The 19,909-nt window shown below is 43.1% G+C and overlaps 2 protein-coding genes across 2 annotated transcripts in view; one reads left to right on the top strand and one right to left on the bottom strand.

The window, feature by feature from the left end:
* Positions 1–2,166: 2,166 nt before the first annotated feature.
* LOC134082029 (uncharacterized) lies at positions 2,167–3,618 on the bottom strand. Its single transcript, XM_062537658.1, has 2 exons — positions 2,921–3,618; positions 2,167–2,683 (listed from the first exon to the last, which is right to left on the bottom strand). Exons 1-2 carry the CDS (start codon positions 3,368–3,370, stop codon positions 2,228–2,230), a joined length of 906 nt encoding a protein of 301 aa, XP_062393642.1. The 5' UTR covers positions 3,371–3,618; the 3' UTR covers positions 2,167–2,227.
* A 721-nt stretch (positions 3,619–4,339) lies between these two features.
* Positions 4,340–19,909, top strand: part of LOC134082297 (uncharacterized) — a 33,903-nt gene continuing 18,333 nt past the window's right edge. The window contains exons 1-12 of the mRNA XM_062537945.1: positions 4,340–4,531; positions 4,742–4,807; positions 5,012–5,045; positions 5,145–5,224; positions 5,379–5,452; positions 5,606–5,692; positions 5,834–5,938; positions 6,099–6,179; positions 6,472–6,615; positions 7,108–7,299; positions 7,671–8,117; positions 8,568–9,027. Coding sequence (XP_062393929.1) covers positions 4,402–4,531; positions 4,742–4,807; positions 5,012–5,045; positions 5,145–5,224; positions 5,379–5,452; positions 5,606–5,692; positions 5,834–5,938; positions 6,099–6,179; positions 6,472–6,615; positions 7,108–7,299; positions 7,671–8,117; positions 8,568–9,027 — 1,900 coding nt within the window. The 5' untranslated portion in view covers positions 4,340–4,401. The remainder of the gene's footprint in view (positions 4,532–4,741; positions 4,808–5,011; positions 5,046–5,144; positions 5,225–5,378; positions 5,453–5,605; positions 5,693–5,833; positions 5,939–6,098; positions 6,180–6,471; positions 6,616–7,107; positions 7,300–7,670; positions 8,118–8,567; positions 9,028–19,909) is intronic.

The following is a 19,909-nucleotide window of genomic DNA, read 5'->3' as shown; positions in this document are numbered from 1 at the left end:
TACAACGTCCAACGTCACCTACAACTTTGCCTCCCATGGAATTATGCATATTTTCGCCTTGTTCTACTGGTATAGTACTCATGGTAAACATGTGTGATATATATTTGTCTTATACCTATCTCTGTGTGTGTGTGTGGGTGTGTGTTTTTTTTTTTTTTACAGCATAAAGGGAAAACCACATTTCCACTGCACTGCTTTTAATGCTAGAGAATTGTAGAATTCTCACCACTGTGACTGTCGTTGGACTGTATGGTTTTTAATCTGCTCGGCTGGGCTTACTCAGATAGGCATCTCAGCAGCTACAGTACATTCACTCGTATGCGACTACACTGTATGTGGGAAGCACCTTAGGATCAAATCTACTCCAAGCCACTCGGAACTCAGAACTCGCACGTGTTCCAGAATGCACCTGCACCTCATGGTCAATACTAGAACCTTCTGCTGGGCTTAAATGCAGTGGATAAGCGTGCCAGTTTTTTTTTGTTTGTTTGTTTGTTTGTTTTGTTTTGTTGTTTGCCACTGACTTGTAATAAGACTAACATATTTTTTTTCAGTGCTCTTTTTAGATGCCTACATCTATATGTGATTGATATCGTGTCAGTTTCCTCCTAATCTAAAAGCGATGAATCAACCCAGCAACCCACCAGCTAGCTTGAACAGCAGGAATGACTGATTAACTTTATTCATTATTTGAATAAAGTTTAGGTTTTACTGTTGGCTAAAGATGTTGAGAGGAAACTCACAGATTGATTTTCTCCATTATGTTGGTCTGGACTACATAACCCATGATGCTTTGAGCCTCGTTGTCATCTTATTACTGAACACACCGAGTTAGATGTGCAAGGAATATGCCATTTCAGTACCACAGTTGAAAGCTAAATAATCATAGTGAAAGTGTTTATTTTGTCACAGCATTTTCCATAGAAGAGCCCAGCACATCTTCATGTTTGGACATTGAGAGTGATGTTGAGAAGTTTGATACCCTCTTCTTTTTTTACTGTGGTTTTATTTCTCAACGGGGAAAAAGAAAGCTGTGATTTGTCATTTTGTTTGTTTCTGAATAATGTTTCATGGGAATTGGGAGGAAAATGATGTTCATTACACTTTCTTTTAGTCTTAAATTGAACAAATTAGCATTATCTTGTGGCACTGATACACCATTATATATGATACTTGTTGTAAAGAGAAGATCACAGGTAAGAACCTTGATCTTGTACTATTGCAAATATATAGTTTGTTTTCTTCCTTAACCCACCCCGATGCAAAATTTGCGAAACCGAATAAACTGCAATAAATGGTCATGACCAGCAGAGGGCGGACTATGCCAAAGGGAGCTTAGATCATGCATGGGGAAAATGCCACTGTGTTTGCTTTAATGCAATGGACTGGATACTTGTCCATAAGTGGATACTTGTCCATTGGATACTTGTGAGAGGTAATGACTTCCAGTGTCAGTTTTTATTTTTTATGGTTAAAAGATCAAAATGAAGTAAAGAGAGCTGTATTTAAAGTTTATTGTGTTTGTCGTAGTAATTTATATGGTGTTATGTTGTGAATTTCTTTATTTGTTTATTTTCTTTTGTTTATTTTTTGTAAGAAAATATAAAAAACTATCTACCCCCAGCTCACTTTTGTCTTTATTATGTATGTACTGCGTTGACACCTCTTGGTACACTTGGTACACATCAAGTAGCCTATAGGTCATGTTTTGGCCAATATGTTAGATGAGGTCAGTGTGAACACTGCCAGAAGGCCAGACTGTGCCTTGAAGTCATAGAACAGTATTACCTATAAATTTCACCCCAGATTTGAACCTTAACTGTTAAAAAGTCAACATGTCAACATGGTCATTTCGCCACAGCTTTTAGAATGATGGAACAAATGGTCTATGGTAAAAATAGGGCTCGTATTGTACAGGCCTATGTGTAGTTTTGTAATGATGTAGAACTCATAAAGTTCCTTATTCCTTATTATGTATTAGCCTACCCTATTTCCTCATATTATCAACTATGGACACTCTGTTTGGAAGCAGCTAGTGACTTGCTGAAGACGCAATCCTTGGGCGACCCCGAAAACTTTACAAATGTTCCACTGTGATACTTATGTCTAATACACACAAACCACTGTCTGTGCACGACCTCTGATCAGCCTCAATTGAAAAGGAAATTGTGTTTGAAATTTTATTTAATCAGTTTTATTATCAATTATTTTTGCTTCGTTGGCTGAATTACACATACATTCTCGCGCTGGACTCTCTTGCCCCAGACACCCTTCCATGTGATGTGCTTTTTCTTGTGATGCCAAACCAGCTAAACCCTCGCAGCGGACTCCAGAATCTCCTCTCTGCTCCGGCTCTGGCGTTCACACCCTCCCCGTGCCCTGTTTGCTCTGCGGCTTTTGTCCCTCTCCGCTGCCGTCTGTCTTTCTCCAGCAGTAGAGCCCTCAGTGCTTCCTGCTCATCTGCTTTTACCGTATCTGTTACCATAGCTGGTGTCAGCGTTGAAGTGGACGTCGTCCGTGAACTCGTGTCATGTGTCCATTTCTGTCCTCCTGAGTTACAGCCTCTCTCCAACTTCCTCGGCATTGGCTGTCCTTTCGTTTCTTGCTCTGTGCAATTTCTTTGAAATTCCCTGTAAACTGTTTCGGTGTTTACCTGTTGAACTTCAGGACCAGCAGACCAATTCTGAGGAAACGGCAATAACTTGTGATAAATGACCTTTCTCTGATGGTTTAATTTATTAATGTGATCCACTATATTAAGCTCAGGTCTATGCACATTAATACTTACACACTAGGCCTCCCTTAGAACACAAACTAGACAGTTATTTCCCCCCTTAACATTAATCAACCCCTGTACTGCACAAGACACGAATCTAAATCCTTGTCTGCCCGTGTTCGTCAACTCTGCTTGTTTCCTCACCAGTGTCAGTTTCATCTCTGTTACAGCCAAGACGGTTGTCAGTATATGTCTCTCTCGGTCGCTCATCCTCTCCCTCCACACGGCCCTTTCTGTCTCTCTGTCCCTGTCCACGTCCTTCCTCTCACTCCTGTACCGCTCCCTCTCTCCCCAGAGAAGTAGCAGGAGCCGCTCCTGCTCCTCCTTGAGAGCTGTGATCTGTCTATCTTTCTTTTGCAGCTCAGCCTGCCACACGACATGCTCGTGGCCTCGCTGGGCCTGCAGTCTCCTTAACTCTGACATAGTCGGGGTGGTTTGGACATTAGCACTGGTCCCCTGTCTCTCTGTGCAGTCGAGTTTTCTCATCATCTCCTCCATTACCTCGACAACACTGCCGACACTTCTCTCTAAGTGTCGGATTTGCCCAGAACAGTCCTCTCTTGACCTCAGTAGTCCCTCCTGACTGACTGACATGACTGGTCCTTTCCTGAGTGTATGATCTATACCCGTCCTGTCAAGACCATCTCAATCTCTTCAAATGCACAGCCTCACACAACTCTGCTCCTCACAATGATTTGATATCTGTCTCAGGGAATTAGATTACAACATCTACTACATGCAATTGGTGTTGACAGGAAGAATCAACAAATCAACAAATAAAACAAATAAAACATGACCCCAACACAATAATCTATAGGTTCATCCAGTATCACTGACCCTCACCTTATTAGTCTTGCCAAAGTCCCTCATACAATTTCTGATGTAGTACAAAATAGGCCCTGATGACGCAAGACGTTATAACGTCACAATGGGACGGGCAGCCAACTGATTCGGGGAAAAGTAGAAATGTGCATGCTACACTTTGCAGTCTGCACTTTGGTCTGCACTCTGCAGAATTTTTAAAGACAAATAAAGTCTATGGGTGCCTCTCATTTGGTCTTGTATACACCCTCCCTTCCTTCCTCGATCCTCGTCCTCGCTGATCTAGCCTAGATAAAGAATGATGGGGCGGCAACAATGGAAGTGTTAGTTATAGATCAGTGGGAACAAGTCTCGAGGAGAGTTTGAGAGCCACCCAAAGAAAATATATCGAATATTCTCTCAACAGGCTTTTTTTTGCATTCTTGTGCGAGACTGTGAATCTGTGATTTAGGCAACAGAAAAGTTGGCCTTACCGTTCAGTGCTGAGACGTTGTAATTTGAAAGGTCATGCCACATTCCAGTCAGTTAAATCACAGCCTATAAAATAAATTACTGAAATTAAAAATGTCAATTTGACTCTCAAGTATGTAGTATTACTGAATAAAAACAACCCCAGTGTATTTGTTTGTGGGGTAGTTGTTAAGATTTTGATTTTATAACTTGACCTCAGCAAGGGGTTCCATCCTCAACCAGTAGGGGTAAAAAGTTCATCGTTCTTTGATGCGGTCGGGTGTGGTAACATTTCACGTGTCTTCCTCTCAAAAATACCTAGCGGTACTGCTATCCGTCTGCCAGTCAAAGCAATGACTTCGCTCGAAGACTATCAGTTTTTACAGTCTCTGAAAGGGAAGCGCCTTAGATTAAAAACAAACGATGAATCTTTCATCGGCGCTGTTCAACGTATCCTGAACAAAACCATCATCTTGGAGGATGGTAACATAATTTCGAAATACAGTGTAGCTAACGTTTCAATTTTGCAATTTTGCTATTTAATGCATGCATTGTGTCTTTTGTGTGAGAAGAACATGCACAGCTATCTAATTGTTCTCCTTGAAGGAATCCCAGTTCTTATGTTAAAAAGCTTTTTGGCATAATGATGGGAGCTCTTCATACGAACGTTAACATGCCAATGCTATGTTTCAGTGAAAGCAGTCAAAAGTGGCAGGCAACATGCAGTGAGACACTTTCACGGACGTGAAGTTTTGGGTGGTAAGTGAGAATAACGTTGCAGAATACAACAGGCAGTAAACTATATTTACGACATTATTAATATCACTTTACAAATTCACATTTAAATCCCTTTGCAAGCTTTGCAATGTTGCTAGCTAGCTAGCTAGCCACTAGCCATATTCATGACGTGAGCGAAGCAAAATACACTAGCTGTTGCCCTGTCTCTTGTTTGTGTGTGTGTAGTGGAGTTTCTGCGTAGCACAGACCATACAAATGGGTAAGTCTACCTTTTTTTTTTGTTAAGTGTACCTTTTGTTCTTTGAGTAATTCATAGTAACTCCTATGAAATAGTCATAGTCGGGGATATTTCTTACAGAAGCAATTCGGAGGCAGTCAAGGGAGAAGGGACTCTGACCATAGCCGAATATCAGCCTTATAAATTGGATATATTGCAAGGTGAGGTGGCTACAGTATGCAAATTCCTTGTCACTGTCACATCGGTTGACTTTTCGGACATTATTAACAAACCTAAACTTCCTACTAAACTATGTCTGTTAAGCATTTTTTCATATGCAGAATGTCATGGGTTTGTTTCTCTCTCCTTTATCAGAGAAGGATGATGATGATGGTGAATATGTCAACTTTGTTGTCATCAATGAATTCCATCAGAAGTTCCTTCCAGCAGTATGTTGCCACATTTACTATTTGGCCCTGTTTGCTGCAATTTTGTGAAATACTTTGGCATCAATCTTCTAATTACTCTACAGAGTCTAGTATGCCCCATTCCTGCTTCCTGTTCATGTCCATGTCTCTCAAAGTTCTCTATCACTGTTCTAGGTAATGGAGATTCAGCGGCAGAAGGTCATCGGTGTGGGAGCTGATGGAATTGGAGGCGTTTATCTTGAGAGACTCTGTTGGCTTCAGGTAGGTGAACTGAGACTGACCATAGAGCAGCTGTGCTTCAGAGTTGAAAGTGAAGTAATCGTAACATCTTAGACTATATAACGATGATGGATGATATTTACATGATCATCATTACCTAATCGTTTTTTGTTTTTTCTGCAGATTGCCACCAAGAACAGAGTCTTCCTCTTTGATATATTGGCACTTGGGGCCATTGCCTTCAAAAATGGTTTGACCAAGATCCTTGCAAATGATCGCATACTGAAGGTCCGGCTTAAACATTTTCGAAAGTGTTAAAGTTCATATTTATCCTCTTGGAAACTTGAAACTGCATTTTAGATGTGGTCATTTAGAACACAACACACCCTCGCAGGTAACCTACTGATAGCTCTAGTATTTTTTATTGTTGTTTGTTTTCTTTGTTTAGGTTGCCCATGACTGTCGCAAGCTGGCTGCTTGCCTGGTCGCTCAATATGGTGTGAAGCTCATGAATGTTTTTGACACACAGGTATAGGCAACTTAAAGTCAACACAAGTATTATCCATTCAAAACATTTGAATTGCTTTGTTCAAGCTTAACATAAAGATCAGAGTCATTTACCAGGCTTCACGATCATGAACTGTATAAATATTTAACAGAGATGTTCAGCTTGGTATCCAGGTTCCTGTTAATCACACTAAAGCGTAATTCATGATCCATTTTACACGAAAGTCTGAATCTGTGCTCAGAATGTACCCTGGGGGTAACCGGGATGAATGAGGTGCCCTTAACCTTTCTTGGATGTATTTGGTCCTTCCCAGGTAGCAGATTTCGTGCACTTCTACAGACAGACAGGTGGACTCATGCCGGACCGGGTCAGCACCATGCAGGAGGTGGTGAGCCTCCACCTGGGCATGCCGGCTTCTCACCTGTCCTCTCTCAACATCAAGTCTCGACTCTCCAAGGTAACAAGTGCAGGAATTAGGCGGGGATCACATTAGCCACCGGCAAGCGGCAGCGGCAAGCGTAATGCAACGCTCAGACCATAATAATAATCCAAAACATTCTATCTTGTTTCTAAGTTACGCTGCTGTCAACGTTGTTACTAGAGACGGTTATCTTTGTTGTTACGTTCTTAGACGAAATCCGATCCGGTCAAAATACTTGAACATTGTAAAACTGACATTGACGAGCCGAGTGTTGCGCTTTAAAGTTGAACCAAGTTCAATGCTCGGTTTGTTCAACGCTAGCGTTGTCACCGGTCCGCTGCCGAACCATAGAGAACAATAGGAAACCTGCCGCTTGCCACTGGCTAATGTGATCTATCTTTGATGTTTTAATAGCAAGAACATTCTCATTAAAGTGTAATGTGCCGTTGTTTCGGCATTGAAGGCAAGGTGGATGTCCCCCCCACTGTCTGGCATTCTCTGCTATTGGCCGTATTTTGTGATTGACAGGAAGATCGCGAGATGTGGTACATGCGTCCCTGCCCAGAGCCGCTGCTGAAGCTCATGGCTCTGTCAGTCATCCACCTTCTGCCGCTGCGTCAGGTGTTACTGTCCGCCCTCATGTCCGACTACACCAGCCTGGTGGACGCTTACCTGGCCAGCGTCCTCTTCCAGCCGGTGCAAATGCAGGACATCGGCCAGGTGAGGCTACTGAGGAGGGCAGCATAGGTTCAGGCCTGATAGAGTTCAGGCGTGGTGGCTGAATTCAGATTCCATAAAGAATAGAATGGTTTATACTGTAAATTCAGAATCAGGGAGGTCACATCATGCACATCCATAATTTGGTATCGGAAGTTTTACCTAAACAACAGAGATGCATTTGTATGTACTTGCATTTACTTGTTTGTATGTTTGCTATATACACAATGATGTGTGTCTGTGTGTGCATGTGTGTTTGTGTGTGTGTGTGTGTGTGTGTGTGTGCATGTGTGTTTGTGTGTGTGCGTGCGTGTGCGTGCGTGTGTGTGTGTGTGTGTGTGTGTGTGTGTGTGTGTGTGTGTGTGTGTGAGCAGGACAGCGGTCTGGAGCTCTCCAGTGAGCTGTGTGAGCTGGAGCAGCTGCAGCAGGAGCGGCAGGCGTGGGCGCTGGAGTACTACCCCTCCACCCCCGCGGGCCGGCTGGTGCGCTTCATGCCGCGCTCCATCTCCAACTCCAGCACCTCCGTGGAGGCCACCGAGGGCGAGTCGGCCTCCTCGTCCCACTCCCACGCCAGCTCTCATGACGAGTCCGGTCCACCCGCAGCAGGTCCCGCTGAGCCCCCGCACACGCCCACGCCACCCTCTGGTAGTCCCACACCGACTAACACACCCTACGCCACTCCTCCCTCTCATACTCCAGATACATCCACCCCCCATACTCCGACTCCCCACACTCCGACTCCCCACACTCCGACTCCCCACACTCCGACTCCCCATGCACCGACTCCTTATGCACCGACTCTCCATACACCGACTCCCCATGCACCGACCCCCTATCCACTGACTCCCCATACACCGACTCCCCACACTCCGACTCCCCATGCACCGACTCCTTATGCACCGACTCTCCGTGCTCCGACTCCTTATGCACCGACTCCCTATCCACTGACTCCCCATACACCGACTCCCCATGCACCGACTCTTCACACACCAACTCCTCATTTACCAATTGGTTGTGCACCCACTCCTTGTGGCTCAAACAGCACTGAATTCCCCACTCCATACCCCATCCCTGGCATCACCATACCCACTCCTGGCATCACCATACCCACCCCTGGCATCACTGTACCCACCCCTGGCATCACTGTACCCACCCCTGGCATCACTGTACCCACCCCTGGTATCACCGTACCCACCCATCAGCCTGGCAATACATCGGGTCTTAATTCACCCGCTGAAGCCATTCTCTCGTACCCTCCAAACCATAACCAGGGTGCTGAAAATCCGGCACTCGCTCAGACCAATTTGTCCATGATGAAGCCTCGAGTCCTTTCCACAGCGACCCCCAAAAACGCAGCACCATCTCCCAAGATCCCCAAAATGGAGGCACTGCCCAAACAGCGGCCCCAGTCCATTCCCCAAGAGAGCTCTATATCTTCCTGCCCAGCTCGTCTCCTCGAGGTCGTCATGGACACCATGGCCCAGGCGATCGCCACTGCGGCAGAGGGTGCCGGTCAGTCCAGCATCGGCTCCTACTTCAACCTGGGCCGAGGCCTGCAGCTGCAGAGGGCTGCCTTCAGCAACCAGGCGCAGCAGCACACCGCTGCAGCGCCACTGAGCCCCCCCAGCAAAGCAGCGGGGTCAAAGGGTTCATTCGCCTCCTCTGACGCCTCCCTGAAGCCGATGGCCGCCATGGCAGGGGTGGCCCAGAAGATTGGCGTTGGTAAAGCAAGTACGGCGCCAGCTCTTGGCCGAGATAAAGCAAGTGCGGCGCCACCTGTTGGCGGAAGTAAACCAAGTACGACGCCCCCTCTTGACAAAGAGATGCTGTCGCAGAAAGGTCCCATCCGCCCGTCTGCTCTCAGTCTTGCGTTCAGCTCCTTCCGAATGGCAAGCTAAGTTGGGAAGTTGATAAGGAATCGTAGTGTGCATGGTGATAGTTTAGCGTTTCTTTATTCTCTTTGGGTTTTTTTTTTTTTTTTTGCTCCTCGTCATTAAATTGGCCCTGAAGTGGCCCAGTTGTGTACTAATAGTTTATTGTTCTTGATGCAGAGAAGTTACCTAATTGGATACTGTTCCAAAATTCTGGTGCTTTCTTATCGTGGTCTGTCACCAGACTTTTCAGAAAGAATGTCAATATTTAAGCTGTACCTTTTGTAGTTTTCCTCGGTATTAAAGGGGTGCAGAAGGTTGTACAAAGCAATTTTGTTATCTTGAGAAAAGATATGAGTCCTCTGTTGCTTCTTTAGAGCTAGTTGCACAAGTGCTGCAGTAGCCTTTGATCGTCCAGTGAACCATATGTGCGTTGCCCATCACCAAAGTTCAAAACCGTATTTTGAAGTTCAAGCTCAAAACCATACATTGAAACCAAAAGAAAAAAAAAACATTTCTTTCCACTTAAGTTGAGACTTTGTTTGTATATTTGTTAATATATTCTTTAAAAGTACACTTTTTTTAAAGTTACATAGTCTTCTCAAGATAACATTAAGTTTCCAAAGATCCAAAGTTGTTTTTGTTGTCATGGTATGAAAATGCTTCGGGACCTAAAATGAGGTCAGTCTGAACCATGATAAATAAACAATGTTCCTCAAAATGGCCTGGACATGTAAGTTCTTTTCTCGCGCACTCAGCCCTATTTCATGGGCTTGCTTACATGCCAGGGCCCTCTAAATCCAATAAAGAAATATCAACATGCACAGAATGTAAAGTGACAATTCACATCTTTTTTCCCTTTGGGCCGAGAAGCATATGTTGTTGTTTTTTCTCAGTCAAAACCTGTCTCGATCATAACAAATATCTGAGTTGAACTAGTTAAGTTGATAGAACCCTGTTATGTTTGTCCTGATTCTTCAGAATGTTTAAGTAATCATTGTAAAAATATTGATGTATAAAATAGGGAAGTGGTATCTTTCTGTCCAGGGGGGTTATATACTAAGTGTGATTAGTAGAGTCTTGAACTTACGCAGGCAGACGTTTGAGGTGACCTGCCTTGTAAACTCTGTTAAAAGTTTAAAGCAAACAATTAGAAATGTTTACATAAAATGTTCAAAGACTCACTTCTGGATTTTAGGCTCTACACATTAATAATTGATTCATTCTTGTGTTATCTGAATTCTCATTCTTAAAATCCTGATTTCTTTCTTTTTCTTTTTTTTGTTCTTTGACATGTATATTTCCTTTTTTAGAATAATTGTCATCGGGATTGTTTATATGTTTAACTCTTTTGAGTACACTCAGAATTAAGTTTATGAAACTGCATGCTCTCATTAAAATCAATTTAATCACATATATAAAACATACCTTTCAATAGATTTCTTTGTGACGTGATTATTGCCATTTATGTCAAATCTTTAGAACTAAGATTACAAACACCAACAGCATACAAAGTAACAACTAAGTAATATAATGTATGGAAGTTAATGATCTCCTTTTGATCTCTTGAAGAAAAGTACACTTTCATTAAAATACACCTTGAAAGAGTATACCTATTTAAATGTGTGATAAGATCGTCTCCTACACATGATGGTCCTCCTGGAGGAAGTCTCCTTTGTGCCTGCACAGCAGGGCTAGTTAAACAAGGTTGTGATGGAGAGGCTTGTTCACATTTTTGAGATGTTGCCAGCCTGCCAGAGTAACCGTGTGTTTTATTTTGAAAGCTGGGCTTCTCGTAGCCGCAGGTATAGAGGTTAGAGAGGGGTCAACCCTCCAAGGATAAATGTATTTCTCCCTCTACACCGATAATGAAAGTGTCCCTGAGGTTCTTTTGTACGGTGAGAACTGGGCACACAGATTACACCGCAGGGTGACATAAAGCCCTAAAATCCTCTCAGCACTCGCCCACAAATCAGTGTGATTCTCTCACCGCACCAGATCGCCCTGAAATGCCCTGCTGAAACACATGATCGTAGACCCTGGGCATTCGCTTCTGTCATGGCATCTGTTACACTGCACCTGGCAGTTGGAGTGCCTGGCAGTTTCTGTTTTTTTTTTCCTTACAGCAATTTATCATGGCATCCCACAATGTATTTCACCCGTTCTTAGTGGCCTTCTAAATTAAAATTTTTAAAAAAAAAAAATGATATAATTCTTGTAGACTGTCAGAAGAAAGCTTAGTGTATGTTTTACTGTCGACTGTCTTTACAACATTTAATTACACACCATTAATTTCGCTCACTTAATGAAAAAGAACATCTTTAACTCTGACTGATTAATGGGTTAGGTATTTTCTTAGTCATTTCCCCTGTTGCCCCTACTAGTAGAGGTCCTGAGTAAGATTTGTATGCGCTTCATTTAGTGGAGAATATCTCAACTGTTCTATAATATGACCCCACTGAACAACGTGGGATGTGTGCCAAAATCTCTATCCGGGACGAAAGTCCTGAAAATGACCACAATAGGTGACACCATAGATCACATTATTATTACACTAGAGGTGAATGGGACTTTTTTTCCCTTTATAGATATCCTCATAAACTTCTACCAGATTAATGTTCATATTAAGAGAAATACTTTATGTATTACACTTTTGTATTACAATATGCGTACACTCTTGAAGCAACAGCTTTTCTGAGGTGATCACACTGTATAACCTACAATGTCGTATCCACTTGTTTTTGTGCTCAGCGATGAGTTCTCCACCAAGCCCACCCTTGCCAATCCACATCCCTTTCCCCTCTCTTTCAGCTCCCCTCCATCTCCACATAATGGAGTCAACAGCTTGTGAAAGTGATAGCGTGAAAGGCGTGTGGAGAGGGAGGGAGGAGGCTTTGCCAGCCCAGATTAGGCCACTGTGATCCATCGCCCTGTGAGCCGTCCAAAGGCCATTATGCGGCTAATAGGATAAGGGGCTACTGCTTTGCCTAGCCATGGGCAGCCTATAGCACTTACTCCAGCGGCCTGGTGGATCATGCTGCCAAGCCAAAGGGGCCAATGAACAGCCCTTATTAAGCACTGCATTGAGAACCTTCTGGAGGCAGGAAGTGTTGTTTGGATTTGGGAACTGTGTTTCCTGCTCAGTCATTGAGACATTTTGGGTTTGCAATTGGACGCTGGTTGGAGAAAATCAAACCCATTAGTTTTGGTTCTTGTAGTGCCCAAATAATTGAAGCTTGTAAACCTCCTTTTAGAGTTCTATAGGCTAAAGCTATAACAGCCAGTTCGTATTGCCATACCATGGCATTGAGAAAAACACAATAGCCAATTTGATTACAGAGATGTTCAAAGACCAATCCCACTGTAATTGTCAAATACCATTATTGTACTTGACTATGGCTCTTCCTATTGGTATTTGGTATTTGTTTTTCTCTCACATGAATTCACTGTAATATACTCAGTAATACTCACACCTTCCCTCTGTGATCTATGATTTTAATATAATCACTTGAGATGTTCACAGACCAACCTCTAACATGTCTATGTTTGTATACACAAATAGCAGCATAGTCTGTTGACAGTAAACACTGCTCTCTTCACTGATATTTGGTAAGAGTAGAATGATCCAAATATACGTATTAATTTGATAATCTTCAGGCAGAGTGATCTACTGAATTCTCCTGCAGCTAAGACAGAACTTAGGGCCTCACAGCTGGTGAAGCGCTTTTGTTCTGAAGCTCCTCGTCTTGGTGGAGACGGTCCCCATTCGTTATTTCTTCATCTTTAGTGACGGTTGGGCGGCATTTCCAATTAGGGTGGCGATAATTAGCATGGAGGATGGAGAGCCTATGCTGGGATCGGCGACTTCAGAGAGTCCAACTGTGGGAAAACTGAAACTGTCAGTTGGAGAAGGTGGGAAAAGTTTCAGTTGAAAGCTAGCTCAGATTACACTGATGATAATATAACGACAGTTCTAGTGATTAGACCACTCATTAAAGCAGTAAGAAAGAGTCTTTGAGTATAAGAAGTAGGAAAATTCTTTTAGATTTAGATTAAATGAGACCGAGAATGACAAACAGAATCAGCATCAAACAGTAGTCTTGATGCAAATGAGTCTGTGTTGGAGATGAACAGCTTTCAACTTTAAGATAAGTGCTGTTAGAACGTCCGCCAGTCTTAACAACCACAGGAGCCTGCTCCTTCCCAGCAGTCTACAATGCACACAGAATAATTAATAAATATGAATGCATATCTTTAGACGTTTCCTAATTAATACTTCTGGACTATGTTGCAATTGTTGCCATTGTTACAGAACCCAGTGTGAGAAAAACAAATCCTCTCAAAAGTATAGGCCTATTGTGCTGAAAGGTTTACAAAGCTTCACTTTCACTGTTCAGAGACGATATTGCACATAAGTTTTTTCACAATTTTGTTCTACTCCTAAATTAAGGAAAGTTAAAATTCTGTCCACAACTCTACCAACATCCAGATATGAAACTTGAATCATTTTAGGCCCCCAAAAAACGTTATTGTTACTTAATGACATTCAACGTTCAACACACTTTTATTAACTGGCCATTCATTCACCTCAGAGTCTGGTTCTACTGTAAACAATGATGTTTCCTCTATAATAAAAGTGGGAAATGATATTGTAAAGTAGTTTTCCTCTCATCTTTAGAAGTGTCTACTGTATGCATTTCAGGGGCTTTTTATGATAAGGGGCCCCGTATACTCTATTATTCTGTCCTTGTTTGCTTATCTTAAGAAAACCAAATCCTTAGGTGACTGAATCACTTCACAACAGAAGTGGAATGTGTGGGGAAGATCTCTGAAGTAGCTGCTATTAGGTTCGCAGGGGGCCAGCTGAGAGATGAAGGGGGATCTATGCCCTGCTCCAACCGAGAGTGGGAAAACATGGTCCCCCTTACCTCCATCTCCCACTGCCCGTGTGGTTTATTTGGGATATGTTTGGCATATAATAGGTGGGCCACTGTGGTTTGGACTTGGGCCTAATTAGATCTCTCATTGCGCGTCTTTTTGGAGGGACAGGGGGAGCACTTAATGAAAAACACACTGCTGGCCTGTTGTTCTCTTGTGAAGGAGCGTGCATTGTGCATGGCAGCGGTGCCCCACTGCGTATGTTAATGCTTGTTAATTGGCTGTCCTGTCATGCTGCGAGGCACACAGCATTCCAACAACTCGGCGACCTAAGCGCTCTCTTTTCAGCTCCTCCCAGCCTAAATGAGCCAGGCGTGCTGCTCTCTCTCTCTCTCTCTCTCTCTCTCTCTGCTGGGTAGTGAGATGACCCTTTTTAAAGTCATGATAAAAAATATTCTGTATAAATTCACTCTATCATTTTTGAAAGGCTGTGCATAAGTTCTACTGTTTTATTCCTATTGCTGTTGTGAATAATGATAGGTTAGAGTTTTACTGTATGTAGTTGAGGAGAGGTGTCAGAGCAGAGGTGTTGATTATAAATGATTAATTGGCTTTAATGATGAACTGGTCTTGCTCCTGGTGGTCTAGCTTGTTTGTTTTCACACATGAGACTTCTAATTAAGGTGAGGGTCAATTTACAGCTCTTGTTATTGACAGGCTATAAAAAATGGGACACTTCTATCGATCTATTGGTCAGAGTGCCTACTTCCCGACCTTGACCTCATCCTTACCTCCTCGCCTTTACCTGAGCTGTTGATTTTCTGGAGATTAAAATGAGGCTGTAAAAGCATTGCTTCTGTTTAATCACATGAGTAATTCTGGACATTGCAAGCTGTCGTTGGAGAGTGGTTGTATGAGCTGTGTGATAATCTGTGTGATACATATCAGTGGTTTACCCAAAACAGGTGTATTTTTAACTGGTGATATAGGTTAATTCAATGTTGACAAATAAATATAACGCGAGTAATGTCGAGGTTCAGGTTCAGATTAGATGGGGAACAGCCCTATTTGAAGCTCCGTTGAAGGGGGACAGTTCAGGGCACCGCCCTCTTGACTGGCCTCTGTCCTGTCATTGGCTCGTTTACAGAAACCTGCCCGCTCTCGCCAGTGCTGTGGTATCAATGTCCATTCACAGCGGCGGGTGTCAAAGGAGACAACAACAACGCCGCATTAATTATCTCTGGCGTTGTGCGCTTGGGTCGCTCACCAAAAGACCCTGGCTATTCTGAAAGAAGCCTTGGACGAGTCCGGTTGCTGGCTCACGCTGGGCAAGCGACGAAGAACTTGGGAAATGTGTTATTAAGTTAATATCGATAATTTATCACTCCGTCCTAGTAACATACTACCACCGTTTATGTGGATTATTTTTTTAATGAAATGTTTTGTTTTTAGATATTTTATTTAGAGAGGAAACTGATTTCAAGGGCAGATGAAAAATCTTTCAAAGATCTTCGCAGATTACGCTTGAGATACGGATAAAAGGATATCTAAACATGAAAGGATCATCGACTTTGCTGGTTCTCCTGCTGGTCATCTGCTCAGGTAAATGGAATTTAGTTTATAGGCCTACTTGTAATAAGCGAGGGGACTCATGCAAGCTTGGAATTGCGAGGTTTGGAAAGTCATTTTTTCATCACGCCACATGCCTACTTTGTTGTCTTATTAGTTGTGTACTTACTGTCCTGAAAAATAATCGCATTGGTAGATCCTGGCGTTGTAACTAGACTCCGACTGAGGTGTCATATGAAAGGTGAGCGAATGATAGTGTTGATGGGCTTTGTCCAGTTCAGGTGAGGCTGAGGAGTTGTATCTACATTGTGATGCTGAAACCATATTGGTTTAGTGTAGTCTGTTCTACATAGGTGTTTTATGGATGAATTGCAACCAATAATCATACTGAAGATGATCTGATGTTATGATTTGTCTCTATTTGTCTTCAGCTTTAGTTAAGCCTATTTGAATAATATTTTCGGGAGATTGTTTGGCCATACACAAGTGGCCTCTTGCGTGATTTTGTTTTTATTTCATTGGAAATGTAACGCAGAAAACATGTGTATCGCTCCACGTTGTTGCTCTTCGCTTGAAAATGCGGATAGGTGCCCTTAGATGGTTTGGATAACAAGGTTCACTCCAATGGCCATTTACGCATCTGAATTATTGTGAATACATCTGATATTGACTCTAATAAGAATGTGAGTATGATACCATGCAATGACCTGTTATTACAACTGACATGATTTTGGTAGCCTGGGCATAAGACTTCATGATTTTGACTCCACGACCATAAACTTTTACAAGTCTAGTTTCGGGTTCGTGCATCAGTCCTCATTTTCATTCACAGGAAAATAGGCTTTGGTAACTGAGATTAATTAATGCCCCGTTAAACAATGGTGAGCTGCAGTGTATAACTCTTATTTACAGCTTTGTTTTGACAACAGTTTGGATAGGCTACTTGCTCCAATGTAACCAAAATATATAGCCTATTTATAAACTGCGATATATTGTAGCATTGACATGAAAGTATCAGGGCATTTGAATTTGAAAGCTACATTATATATCTTGCATCTTATTGCCAATTTTGTTTCTGTGGCGTCTAAAGCCTGCAGAGGCTGAAATTGGCTGCAAGAAGTCTCATTCTCCATAGACACAACATTAGCCTATAGGCTATAGATTTACGTCCCCACGTCCTCTTTTTTGAAATGTCCAAATGTCTACTTCTACACTAGGCCTATTATATTATATAGGTTATGTGTATCGTGTATGCATGCTAAGCATTCTAAGCTATAGCTGCAACAGAACACACTGGCAGTGCTAGTGCAGTGCTAGACTTCACCTATTCCTAGTCTGATTTTTGGGTACATGTTACCATCAGTTTATAATCATAGGCATAAATAAATGGTATATACACTATAGTATCACATTTGAACTTTGAATGCGGACATGGCACATTTGCCTCTGGAAACTGTGCTATGGAAATGGTATAAGCAAAAGAAAGGGTTGCTTTGGTTTGATTGATGGTAGCTGAAGTTGATTTCCAAGTTCAAGTTTTTGGAGGACTCCATCTGCAAAGGTCAACCCTAAAGGTCGACTGAGCAGACTTTGACCCAGACAGTCTCCCCCCAACCCCAACAACCCCTCCCACACACACACACACACACACACACACACACACACACACACACACACACACACTTACTCACACACACCATCAGCGCCACCACCATACTTTTATGCCCTCATTTCCATGACACTACTGTGGCCCTTTCCCCCTGATTGAGATCTCAAAGGGGGGTTGCGCAGGGATGGCCGTCAGTAATCCCTGGCCAGCTGCCTCGCACCGTCAACTCAAACACACAAACACAGAATGCTCCAGGCACAGAGAGTAAGTCACAGAGCAGGAAACTTAAAAAACCAACAAGGCTCCCCCCTGACTGCATGGCACTAATCCGAAAGATCCACACAGAGATAGAATTAGAGTCCCAAACAGGAGCCTACTAGGGAGGCAGGCAGCATCTCTATTCTATGTGACCCATTGTGAATGAATCATGGTAGCCTCCCTGAAGGAATACATTTAGGGGCTATTGAAGCTGAGGTTGTATACGATGTATACCAAGTAGGGGACAGACTGTCCACTCTGTGGGATTCAGATCGGGACAACACAACAGTCTGTGTCCCAAAGACACCATAGATGTGGTGGTGTTCTTTGTAACCTTAATGCCAGAGGATCGGATTTCATTGAAGCGATTGCATCCAAATAAAAATAACTCCTTCCAGTGTGTTACATATGATGTTCAAAAAAGGGATTGCACCAGTGAAACAAAATACCAGTGACACTTTGTGAAGAATACCAGATACTTTGAGACACAGGCAGCAGTTCACTGCTTTTGATATATGATAACAATCCTTTGAAATCCTTTAATAAAGCACAGTGAGATAAATCCACTGTTAGTGCCTCTGAGAATTATTCCTGCCCCATGCACCTCCTGCGACTTATGTTCTGATGCTTTTGTGTGGCTAGGTTCTATAGGCCTATATTCTGAAGTATATAAAGAACTGGTGTGCAGTCTGGGAACTGGCAACTCTGATATGATTTCCCAAGTTGCAGACTTGGCCATCTTGGCTAGACTCTCTCTAGAAGAAAAACAACTGTTAGAAAACATTGAAAAAGCATGTGTACTTGGCTGCACACATGAGGAGGCCTTCGTAGTTATCTGAATAAGGCTTGTGGTTAGAGGGTAGATTTTCACCTCCCAAAGAAAATTGCATACATCACCCTGCTAAGTCTATGGTTTTTGAATTCTGAAAATATATTTAGTGTCTCCCTCAGAGCTCTCTCTGTGTTTTCCAAAGGTGTGTCTAAAGTCAGGTGTTAATGCCAATGTGAAGTATATGGTTGAGGTTGGCCTGTATGAGTAGAGCTATAGGTAATGAATATTACAAAGAGGCTGGAAATTGACTATGGCCTGTTGGTAGAGACCTTTGTCAAGTTCAAGTTCAGATTTGATGTTGGAGTTGAGGGCCCAGGCTGTGTCCCATGGCATCCACTGTAGCTTCAGGAAAAAGAAGGCCATGCAGATCAGACATCACTTAAGCAATCAAAGTCTATTACTACCACTCCCCCTGACACAAATGCTGACCATCTTAATTGCTTGTTAATTGTAATTTTGCCAGCCTCTAAAAGACTGGTTGTGGGAGTGGGTGGTGGCAAGGGGGGGGGGGGGGGGGGGGGGGCTGGCAAGATATGAGAAGTGGGCGTCAGAAACAATTTGGGGCTCGTCCCAATCGGAAATGGATGTGTGTGTTTACACAAACTTCTAATTTGGCAGCACATGGTCTTTAATTGGGACGCACGCTTAAACAATAGGCAGGGAAGACGGCACTGGGGGCCGGTGGGCCGGTGCGTGAGAGGAGCACGGCGCCAGCAAAGCAGTAGCGAGGAGTTTAACTCCCATTAGGGAGACAATGGCCCCACCCTGGGCTGTCTGTGTCCCCCACTAGGGGAAGGCTTTGAGCCGCCGTCGCAGGCCTACGCACACACCCTCCCCTCTGATTCATCTGCATGGGCTGCAGTCAGATGATGTCTCAGTTCACCCCACAGCTGACTGCTATGGAGATTAGGGGGGAGAGCGAGCGTGTGTGTGTGTGTGTGTGTGTGTGTGTGTGTGGTTGGGGGTTTCATTGACAATGAATGGTGTCTGGGAATATTCATTCATTCATTCATTCATTCATTCATTTTTTTTGTTATAATTTGTCATAATTTTTGTGTAGCACTGCTGGAAAAGTGTTAAGCATGTGGATACAATTGTTATTCTTTTTTATATTTGCCTTTGTGGATGGAAATAATTGATCTGAACATGTTAGTTTATCACAGCCCACCAGTGGCCAACCACAGGGCCTGTTATGAGACATGGGTGACCGAGCAAAAGCCAACCACTCTCTTATGATATAACACTCTCTTAAAAATTGCACTACATTATCCATGTTGGGACTGCTATCCTCTTTGCACATGTGCACACACTCAGCAGAGTTGCACAGCAAGCTTTCACAAGTTGAATTTTGTCACGGCTTCCACCTTAGAGATGTCTCACTGCCTCTTTTTAAGACACTCACCCCTGAAGCCTTTATGGTTCCATAAATGCCACCTGGGTTTGCCCATCTCTTTAGTGCATTTGACCCAATCTTGTTTTATGGCACTGTAAAATGGTGTGTGTGTGTGTGTGTGTGTGTGTGTGTGTGTGTGTGTGTGTGTGTGTGTATGAGTGTGTGCAAAACCACCCTAGATCCTACTAGGTTTTCTCTAAAAC

Source organism: Sardina pilchardus, chromosome 6 (assembly GCF_963854185.1).
Source record: "Sardina pilchardus chromosome 6, fSarPil1.1, whole genome shotgun sequence".
Classification (NCBI taxonomy): Eukaryota; Metazoa; Chordata; class Actinopteri; order Clupeiformes; family Clupeidae; genus Sardina; species Sardina pilchardus.
This window is presented reverse-complemented; position numbering and strand designations above follow the sequence as displayed.

Coding starts and splice junctions, on each gene's coding strand:
- LOC134082029 (XM_062537658.1), bottom strand. CDS start 3,370: ATGTCAGTCAGTCAGGAGGGACTACTGAGGTCAAGAGAGGACTGTTCT. Junction 2,684..2,920: donor CAGAGATGAAACTGACACTG/GTGAGGAAACAA, acceptor CCGTTTCCTCAG/AATTGGTCTGCTGGTCCTGA.